This window comes from Nanorana parkeri, unplaced genomic scaffold (genome assembly GCF_000935625.1).
Source record: "Nanorana parkeri isolate BGI_ZX_2015 unplaced genomic scaffold, ASM93562v1 scaffold1332, whole genome shotgun sequence".
Lineage (NCBI taxonomy): Eukaryota > Metazoa > Chordata > Amphibia > Anura > Dicroglossidae > Nanorana > Nanorana parkeri.
This window is the reverse complement of record NW_017307600.1, coordinates 160,771-171,934: the sequence shown is the minus strand read 5'-3', so window position 1 is coordinate 171,934 and position 11,164 is coordinate 160,771. Positions and strand designations below refer to the sequence as shown.

General features: G+C 44.3%; 1 protein-coding gene across 1 annotated transcript in view; it reads left to right on the top strand.

The window, feature by feature from the left end:
- The window catches only part of ATP6V0A4 (ATPase H+ transporting V0 subunit a4), a 26,909-nt gene that overhangs the window by 5,455 nt on the left and 10,290 nt on the right, over positions 1-11,164 (top strand). The window contains exons 5-13 of the mRNA XM_018569426.1: positions 42-193; positions 430-527; positions 3,224-3,350; positions 4,045-4,127; positions 5,647-5,740; positions 6,026-6,238; positions 6,477-6,627; positions 7,733-7,872; positions 9,927-10,084. Coding sequence (XP_018424928.1) covers positions 42-193; positions 430-527; positions 3,224-3,350; positions 4,045-4,127; positions 5,647-5,740; positions 6,026-6,238; positions 6,477-6,627; positions 7,733-7,872; positions 9,927-10,084 — 1,216 coding nt within the window. The remainder of the gene's footprint in view (positions 1-41; positions 194-429; positions 528-3,223; positions 3,351-4,044; positions 4,128-5,646; positions 5,741-6,025; positions 6,239-6,476; positions 6,628-7,732; positions 7,873-9,926; positions 10,085-11,164) is intronic.

Genomic DNA, 11,164 nt, shown 5'->3' with positions numbered 1-11,164 from the left:
TGTTGCACCCTGGGGATGGAGGAAGGTCTTTGGGGTATGAGGCACTAACCCGCTATCTGTCGCCCAGACCGGCCTGGAGAAGATGGAGGGGGAGCTGCAGGAGGTGAACCGTAACCAGCAGGCCCTGAAACAGAACTTCCTGGAGCTGACAGAACTTAAACATCTCCTGAAGAAGACTCAGGGTTTCTTCGAGGTAAGATTTCCAAACACATTACTACTCGAATCTGTGTTCCATGCAGAGCTGGGGTGCTGGGTACAATCACTGGCAGGTATACAGTCTGCATGGTGTCTGTGTCCTCCCTGTCGTGGTCTGTACAGTCTGCATGGTGTCTGTGTCTCCTCCTTCTCTTGGTGTGTTCAGTCTGCGTGGTGTGTTTCCATAATGTTCACTTTTACATTATTATTCCTGATTTCGATATTGTCTTGCAGGCTGAAGCCAATTTGCCAGATGATTTCCTGAACGAAGACACAAGCAGCCTTTTGGAGCTCCGAACCATACCTACCGCAGCCGCTGCCGGGAAACTTGGGTAGGTTCAGGGGGCTGGTACCTGAGTGACCCCGCTGGCTTATAGAAAATACTGGTCAGGCCCACTTACTGTATTGGGTTAGGCTTCCCCTGTTTATAAGTGGCAGGTACACTTTGCCCTTGGACTGGGTGGTCAATCACCTCCCATGGAGACTGCTAGGTCACAGCAAGACAGGGCGAGGGCGAGCCAATTGTGAGTCACCAATGAGGCTGCATTCTAATTTCTGCACGTTTGCGTTTAGCCAATACACCAGCTCATGCCATGGAATTTCTTGTAGCAAATTCACATTCGGCCATTATTGTGCAAGACTTTAAAATTTCTTCATGGATTATGAATTACACATAATAATCGTTCGAAAAAATATGAATTAGAATGACAATATCTTATTATATCATTCAGTTAAAGAGAACTATGGGGTTAAGGCTTTTCCCCATAGTTCTCCTTAAGGTAACGGGAGGACACAAACTAGCGTCCTCCCTTCACCCTAAGCTCAGTATACCACGAGCTGCAGCTCGCCGTATACTGAGACGCCACAGCTGAAGCGGATCCCGACAATTGTGCCGGGATCTGCCCAGCTGTGTGAGTGACAGCTGGCTCTGCCTATCTAGAGGCAGAGCCACCTGTCCCCGCCTCCCCCCCCGTCCGATCCGCCAGTCAGCGCTGGCGGATCGGAGGGGAGAGGGGGAATCCAGCCCCTCCCCCTGTCACGGCAGAGAGCTTTGACAGGATCGAGAGGTGAGCGAATGCCGGTATGTGTTCGCTCACCTCCCGATCTACTGAGCCGACCTGTGACAGTCTCATTGTCACAGGTCGGCTAGAACTATGAGGTGAGTGAAAAGCACTCACCTCATTGTTCTCCTTTAAAGTAGTATTAAACTCTCAACCTTTTTTTAAAAATAATGAATCCATATCAATCAAATATGCAAAGTATTTCTTAGTATTTCTTTACAATTTGCCCAAGCACTTATAGTCATCATGTTTCAAAACAGCTCCAACTCTCTCAGCTCTGCTTCCCTAAACTTCCTGTCCAGTACAAGATCACAAGGTACAGAGCAGTCTGCAGCGGCCAGCCATCTAGCTTGGAGAAGGGAAATGGGAGGAGGAGGGGAGTGTCTTGCTTTGCTGTGTGTTTATGGAGACACAACAGCCTACTGGCACACGCAAGGGTGGCTCCATAGGACCCTGCAAGGGGAAGGAGCCACCCTAAAACAAGATATCAGGTCCAGTGCTCAAGGAACCAGCTGATTCTACCAGAAACTAAAACCTTTATACATCAAGGAACAGCATCCGTTGTAGGAGAATTAATCAGCATTTGAAATAGCTTAAAAACCTTTTGACTTCAATATCACTTTAAAAATGATTAATTGCCCAGGTTTTGGGAGATGTAACCAACATAAACCCACCTGAGCCCTCTTAACCATAAAGTGGACAATTCACTGACAGAGAAATGGAAATGGTGTTTCCACTGTCATCAGCTGTAATAAAGTGTTGCAAAATCATCTTTATTTTATAACGATATAAATTGTTCATAGAAATGTTTACTAAACCGTAAAACCCAAATAAATCAATAAATAACTGACCATGTGGTTATAGCGGGCAGATACTGCCATGTATCTCAGGAATCGCGTGGACAAGTCTGTCTCAGTAATTAAAGGAAAGGATCAGGTAATTAACTGCAAAAAAGTTTTATATATATAAATATATATATTAATGCATACACTGAGGAAAAGAATGATTTTGTAGGTTTGCCCACTTACAAAGCAATGAAAGGTCTATAATTTTTATCATAGGTGTATTTTAAATGATAGAGACAGAATATCAACCAAAAATCCAGAAAAATCACATGATACAAATTAGGGATGCACCGATATATCGGCCGCCGAAACATATCGGCTGAAAATGGCGCTTTTGGCATAATGCCGAAAGTGCCATTTTCCTGCCGATACATCGGAGCATCCCAGGTTTCTTTCTTCCCCGCTGGGTGCCGCTGTGTGTCCCAGCGGGGAGGAAAGTGTGACAGCCTGCAGGAGGAGAGCGCTGTGAGCGGCCGGCGTCTTCTCCCACACCGCTCAGCCTCCTATCACAGTTCGGCAGAGCAGTGTGGGGGTGGAGAGAGCGCTGTCACAGGAGGCTGAGCTCTCCTCCCTACACCGCTCAGCCTCCTGTGACAGTGTGTGTCAGAGAGGAGAGCGGTTACAAGCAGTCCGTGATCGCTGAGTGTTTGTAGATAATTGAGGACATGGTATGGTTACTATATCCTCAATTATGAATGAATGGGAAGTGATCTACATCACATCTACATCACCTCCTGTTCATTCACGATTGTGGCTATAGTAACCATACTCTGTCCTCATGTTATGAATAAACAGGAACTATAATTATTTTCCTCACTGTATATATATATATATATAAATATGAAAGATATGAAATAAAGTTGTCTTTTTTGCTCTCAGCAACACTGGAGTTTTGTTTAAAGAAAAGATGTCTTTGTAATATCACATTTCTTTCCTCCTCCTTTGATAAATAGGAGACATTGTATCTATGTATGGTAGGGGGACACATTGTGCACAGAAAGGTGACACCGCCAGGTCCAGCACTCATGAGTCTATCTGGGGGGTTTAAGATGTTTCTGTGTGAATTTGATAGACAATCTGTGTGTGTGTTTCCGTCTCTTGTCAATGTCTCTCTTGTCTCAGGTTCACAGCCGGGGTGATCGGAAGGGAGAGGATGCCTGCCTTTGAGAGACTGCTGTGGAGGGTCTGCAGAGGGAACATTTACCTGAAATACAGCGAGCTGGACACCATGCTGGAGGACCCGGTCACTGTAAGGAGCAGAACGTTACTGTATCTCATCTCTATACATTATTGGCTACTCTGGGCTCCCTCCTAGGGGCAATCATAAATAACAAATAATATATCTTATAATTCAAGCGAGTTTTGCATAGTCTGGCCACCCAAACACTTTTATTGTGCTAGTAACCAACTTTCTAAAAATTAAGTGGTCACATGACACCTTTACAGCACCAACTTTCATTTTGTCACATGATTGATCACATGGCACAATAACTTCAATGGCCCTACATGATCACATGACACCATTGCAATCCCAACTTTCTTTGCATTTGCTTTGAGTGATCACCTGACATCATTACACCCCCAGCTTTTCTACAATGGCTCTGATAAATCACATGATATTATGACATTCCCAGCTTTCTCTGCATTGGCTCTTAATGGTCACATGACATCATGACATTGCCAACTTTGTCTACAACGACAAAATCACATGATATAATTACACCTCTTCGTTTTTTCTGTCTTGGCTCTTAAGGACCACATGACATCATAACTCTCCCAGCTTTTTCTACATTGGCTTTGAATGATCACATGACATCATGACACAACCAGCTTTCTTATCATATATTGAGGTTGGTGTCACACAGTGTGGCAGAGTTAGATTGCATTGTTCCTCTTCTTTCTCACCGATCACTTATTTAAATTCTCTCTTCACACCTTACCAGAAAGAAGAGGTGAAGAAAAACGTCTTTATCATCTTCTATCAAGGGGACCAGCTCAAACAGAAAATAAAGAAGATATGTGAAGGGTGAGTGGTGACCCCCCAATAGGTGTGTCATCTAATGGTTCTTTTGACTGGTAATTGGGATAAAGAATTGTGCACCTTTGAGATGATACAAATCAATTATTATTAGGTATTTAAAGGAGAACGATGGGGCTTTTCCCCATAGTTCTCCTTAGGGTAACGGGAGGACACAAACCAGCGTCACCTTAAGCTCAGTATACCACGAGCTAAAGCTTGCTGTATACTAAGACGCCGCAGTATATTCCGCGAGCTACAGCTCACGGTATACTCAGACGCCACAGCTGAAGCGGATCCCGACAATTATGTCTGGATTCGCCCAGCTGCGTGAGTGAACAGCTGGCTCTGCCTATCTAGAGGCAGAGCCACCTGTACCCGCCCCCTCCCCCGTCCGTTCCGCCAGTCAGCGCTGGAGGATCGGAACTGGGGGAATCCAGCCCCTCCCCTGTCACAGCAGAGAGCCGTGACAGGATCGGGAGGTGAGCGAACGCCGGTATGTGTTCGCTCACTTCCCGATCTACTGAGCCGACCTGTGACAGTCTCATTGTCACAGGTCAGCTAGAACTATGAGGTGAGTCCTTTAATAGTAAATACTTATTTGCTATGCTCCTCAGCCCCATATAGTGGCCACAATGTATTATTGCAACACACTACATTCCAACAGATAAACAATATTAATAACATATGTTTTTGCCATTATTTGCCCAACATAAATAAACATTCACAGGTGTCTTTATGTACACTATTTGGCCAAAAGTACACAGACCTCTCCAAACAATTGGGTTCTGGTGTTTCCATTGAAGGGTAAAGGTAATACTAGAGCATACAAAGACATCCTTGTGGTAACAGTTTGGTAAGGGCCCTTTTTTTGTTCCAGCATGGTTGTGCCCCTGCGTACAAAGCCAGCTCCATAAAAGCATGGTCTGACCAGTCTGATGTGGAGGAACTTGGGTGCCCTGCACAGAACCCTGACTTCAACCCTACTGAACAACTTTGGGATGAATTGGAATGCCACCTGAGAGCCAGGTCTTCATATCCAACATCAATACCTGACCTCATAAATGGGCACAAATTCTCACAGACACTCCAAAATCTTGTGGAGAAACTTTCTAGGAGAGTTGAGCCGGTTATAGCCACAAAATGGAAAACTAACTCCATATTAATATCCATGAATTAAGATTGGGATGTCCGACTTTAGGATCTTGGCATCATTACTGACAGCTCAGAGAGAGGTCATCAGACGGGCCCCATCACATTTTTGTCATAGGGCCCTGTGATCGGTAATTACGGCCCTGAACAAGCTCATATAGCTGTGATGCTCAGGGGTATACAGACTCTTGGCCATACAGTGTATTTTGGATGATTTGATGCTGTTTGTCGCTGTTAGTTCCATATTATAAAACCTCTCCAAGTAATTGATATCTGTCATGGAACACACTTCTGTTTGTAATGTAACTGTCTAATCTATAGCTGGTGTATCAGCGTGATCCTAAGTTCACAATGTACTTTTTTTTCTTCTATACAGTTTTAAAGCCACAGTCTATCCTTGCCCAGAGAATGCCAGTGAGCGGAGAGACATGGCGGCTGATGTGAACACCAGGATTGAGGATTTAAATTCAGTAAGTGAGCAACAGAGACCCTGATAAGACTTATTGCAGATTAACCCAACACTGTCTATGGGAACTAAAAGTACTAAGTTTGGGGAAACATTTACAGAATACACTATTAGGATTTATGTTGCAAAAAATGAAGAAGTTACTCTTGAAAATGGACTCATATTCTCCTGAGTTATATTTTTCATCAAGTGGTTTTTAAGCTCCATATTCCATGTCTGATGTGGGTTCAGTTGATCTTTATACATTGTATTTTGTAGGTCAGTACATTGTAACTGCATCTCCCTGCAGGTCATCACCCAAACTGAATCCCACCGTCAGCGTGTCCTGCTGGAGGCGTCCCAGAATATCAGCATCTGGACTATTAAAGTGAAGAAAATGAAGGCGGTGTACCATGTACTGAACCTGTGCAACATTGACGTGACCCAGCAGTGCGTCATCGCTGAAATTTGGTGCCCCGTGGCTGACAAGGAGCGCATCAAACGATCATTGCACCTGGGCATGGTGAGTGTACATAGAGACATGGATATATTTCATTATGTATGGTATAACTTATATCTGGAGAGAGGTGATGTCACTCCTGTATAATATAACTTATATCTGGAGAGCGGTGATGTCACTCCTGTATGATATAACTTATATCTGGAGAGCGGTGATGTCACTGCTGTATGATATAACTTATATCCGGAGAGCGGTGATGTCACTCCTGTATGATATAACCTATATCTTGTTCTTACTGCAGGAACGCAGCGGTTCCACCATCCCTCCCATTCTCACCAACATTCCCACCAAGATGGAGCCACCAACCTTCAATCGCATCAACAAATTCACTGCCGGCTTTCAGAACATTGTAGACGCCTATGGAGTTGGAAACTATAGAGAGATGAACCCAAGTGAGTCCAAAACTGTGAAAATGTCATAAAAACCTATTAAACATTCTGTTCTCAGGGTGGTATTGGTGAGATCCCTCTCCCATATACCCAGTGGGCTCTACTGACATCATTCTAATACAACTGGCATCAAAAGATAACCCCAGTGCAAGGTACTGTACATCTAATAATTAAATATTGTACATGTGGAATACATTTAAAAATTGAAGCTATATGTAGCTCTGCTTGCTGCTACGCATGTCAGTGTTGGGGCTGGACCAAGACACAGTAACCCTCCCGCTGACTCCAGGGCATCATAAATTATCCTCCCTCCTGGAGGCCCATCTAAATACCTCCCACCTATTAGTTTACAAAGCAGCCACTCCCACTGAAAGACTGATTTCATTTCAGCTTTCATGTGTTGTGCAGCTGCACAGATACAACAAGACATTTCTGATGATTACAGTAGCCGAATTTAGAAAAAAATCTTATTACTGTTAAAAGTAGGGCTGCACCGATACCAAGTACCGTACTCGGTACAAGTACAAATACTTTTCCAGCTCTGAGACTAGACTAGAGAAAAATTCCAAAGTTAGGAGGCCGCTGTCATTTGTAAGGAGCACACAGAGCTTGGGATTTGTACATCTCTGTTTTATTGTATGTTTTTGTTTTTATAAATATAAATAAAGGGATCCACCGATACCAGTTTTGCGAGTACGAGTACTGATACTTGCCCAAGTCCTCACAGATACAAGTACTGATACATTTTTGTTTATTGTCATGTGACAGTTTTTCTAAAACAATACAGACTAATGATTTCAGGACAGTGGTGGAGCGCCAAAGCCTGGTCCCAGCTGCAACCCTGGTGGTTCTCATGAAATTGGCAAGTATCGGCATTGGTACTCGAAAAGTATCGGTGCATCCCTAGTTAAAAGGATATGTGCATTAATTAAAGGAAGTTCATTTATATTTGCCTGAAGTTCTTTTAAAGTGAGTGTGTGTTAAATGTCTCCTCTTTAACTGAGATGGGTAGTGTTGACCAAATAGTGTGATGTTTCCTTTAAGTTTCCTTCTGCAGCCTCTCCTCAATGTTTACTAAAAAATAATGATTGTTTTTGTTTTTTTTCAGCCCCGTACACCATCATCACCTTCCCCTTCCTCTTTGCTGTCATGTTCGGTGATTGTGGTCACGGCCTGGTCATGTTCGGATTTGCAGCCTGGATGCTTTTGAATGAGAAGGAGCTTCTGGCCACAAAAGTTGACAATGAGGTGAGATCAAATCATAGATTCTTCCGAAATTTATCAAACTCACCAAAAATAGGAAACTAGTGCTTTTTTGACATGTTGGTTCCTGGGGCTGTAATGGGCCATCAAAGGCTCCACCAGTTCAGATTATCTGCAGACACTGGGCTCTCGGCATCCTGAGTTTCATCAGTTCCCTAGCTTCCTTTTTTTCCATTGTTCATGCTCCCTAGGATAGCTCAGTCCTGTGCTGCAGGTATGTGGGGAAAAAGGGAACACATCTAAAGGGTTGCTGGGGTTGCCTTCTTTCATATCAGACTTGTCTCCTCCCCACAGCACATTTTCTTTGGTACATGCTTCAACACTTTAATAAAGCATGTGATGTATAGCAATTGTAGCGATAACTACCAGCAAGGAGCCGCTGTTTGCCCGGTCCACATCCAGTCGGTCTCGGGGTTGATTTCTAGCTGCGCCCATTAGCACTAACCACCCTCTTCTGATGCCCATAAATTGATGTCCACTTCAGTAGTATGATCCTAAGGAAACAGTTTATTGAACATCTTGCTTTGGGAGAGAGGATATAGGGGTTCTAGGTGTCTAGGGGTAACCATCAGAAGCTCCAGACTCACCAGACCTTGTAAATGTAGCAATGCAGATCCACTTGACCACATCAGATAACCACTGATGTACTAGACAGTCCAGATGGATGCAGATCCTCAATCCAAGGAAAGTATCACCGACCATGCTCTGAAGTCCACATAGATCCAGGGTGCCTTAAGAGCCTACACTGGTCCTGGTTCTTTTCCTCTTTCCATCTCTCAGGCCTCCTCCATGTTGGAGGCCTCAGGGAAACCTCTTCCCTCACTTCAGCCTATGCCCGCCCCCAGGCCTCGGCCTAGCCTGGGGGGCAGGCTGAACAGGACCCAGCCCTAATCCATGGCTGGTCCAGGCGAGAGAGACCCCAAATGGCAGCTCCCACCCATATATGTACACTATCATACCAGGCACCACTGACTGTAAGAAGGCCAGTGACTGGCTGCTGTACTGTACACATATTACAGTGTCCACCATTGGCTGTCCCACAATATGACAGAGTCACACTCCGCCCAAGGGGGTACAGACAAGGTTAGACACCTGGTATTAACCATGTAATCACCACTACAAATCCAGCCAGGCTGTCTACAGCCCAGGCTATCACTAAATGCATAGTAGTCACATCACAAAAGGTGATGGGCGCTACACTAACATGAATCCAAGGCTGCTGGAATGGTTTAAGAAACTTGACAGCCCATTGTTGTCACACAGGTACGCTTCTTATTTTAAGGCAAAGTCTAGAAAAAAAAAACTACCCGGACTCATTCATAATATAAGGTTCTGTGCGCCTCTTTTATGGTTCCTGCTTCAGCGGTTGGAAATCTTTTTCCATCAGCTGTTGAGATCAAATTTCTAAAATCAAGGGAAGATGATGCATGAGAGGGATCATTATTAGGTCCATTATGTGTAATGGCTAGCTGGGCTGCAAAACAGTGGGGGGAATTTATCAAAGCAATTGCGACAGTTTTAGCCTCTTAGATCATTTTATTTATGTGCAAATCTGTCTTTCAACATGTGCCCCTGTTTTGACCTGAGCTTGCACTACTTTTCCAACTGCACGTGTTTTGCACCTGTTTTCATCAGAGCTTGCACTACTTTTTCAGTTGCATGTTTTTTGCAAATTTTTTGCACCTGTTTTCAATCTGCACTTGTTCTGGGCTGTCTGAAACTGGAGCATCATCTAAGAAAACAATCACAACTTAAGAAGTCCCCATGACCACTTCTTCAAGATGCGACAGTTAAGCTTTTTGCCTGGAGCTACAAGTCTTCATTCCTGGAGTCTATTAAACCTAATTTATCAACAACATATCACTAGCTTGATAAATCTGGTGCAAATATATTCCGTGCAAGTTCAAACACTCGCAATTGCTATGATAAATTCCCCGCATTGTCTCTCTCTTGTATGTGATGTATCACTTCGGCACCAACATTCATTGGATGATCCCACAGAACTATATATCTGATTCTTCTCCTCTTTCCACCTTCAGATCTGGAACACGTTCTTTGGAGGGCGATATCTGATCTTCTTGATGAGTATTTTCTCCATCTACACTGGCTTCATTTACAACGACTGCTTCTCCAAATCCTTCAACATATTCGGCTCTTCCTGGTCTGTTCGGCCCATGTTCACTAGCGGCAACTGGACGTAAGCACGGAGGTCATTCTATGTCCGTGGTCAGGCTGGCATAGATGGGGTCAGTCTACCCAGGACTGGTATTTCAGTGTTTGGTGGAAGCTGGAGAATTAATCCACCTCCCAGGTTTGGGGACTCCAGTGGTGACATCTTTGTGCTTCAGTCTAAGGTCGGCAGGCAATTTATTTTGATCTGTGAAGGATACAGTGTGGGGGATTGGGACACACTAAGTTGGGCGGGGACACCCAAAACTCAGATGAGAACAGGAAGAGAACCAGGAGCTATGGTAGTTGCATCTCACCACTGCACTACCAAACCCCCACTGATAACTGAATTATCACTTTAGGATAGACTGACCCTTTTAAACAATGCCAGTCCAGAGTAGACATATGTAAAACCCTTATTATTGACTATGTGCAATACTCGCTAGCAATTAGTAGCTGGGCAATTTGAATCAATGATCCCTATAGTTAAAAGCTTCTGTGTGTGTCCAGCCTAAGCCAGATTTCCCTACTGAATCGGAGGTCAAAGGTTACCTGAACTCTGACTGGTGCTATCCTGTCAACTGCCTGACCTGACACACCATCTCCCAGCTCCTGATAGTACATTACAGTTGTATAGGATCCTAAATCTATTCACTGTCATGAAATACAAATGTATACACAAAATGTACACAAGCACAGGCAGGGCAGTATTTAGACCCCATACAGCTCACACTTCACTGATGGTACCCTTTTGTACTGCCCCTTGCGTGATGATATTAGTACAAATTAATATAATAAGTGATTGGAGGAAGCATATGGACCGGAAAAAAGAGTTGGTTTCATGTTTTCGAGTCTTCTGACTCCTCTCAGCATCCCTTGCACCACCTTCCACTGACACTCCCTGCATCGCATCCCACTACACTCTCTGCATCCTCTGAACTGTGCACCACTACACACTCTGCATCCTCTAAACTGTGCACCACTACACACTCTGCATCCTCTGAACTGTCCCCCACTACACACTCTGCATCCTCTAAACTGTCCCCCACTACACACTCTGCATCCTCTGAACTGTCCCCCACTACACACTCTGCATCCTCTGCACCTT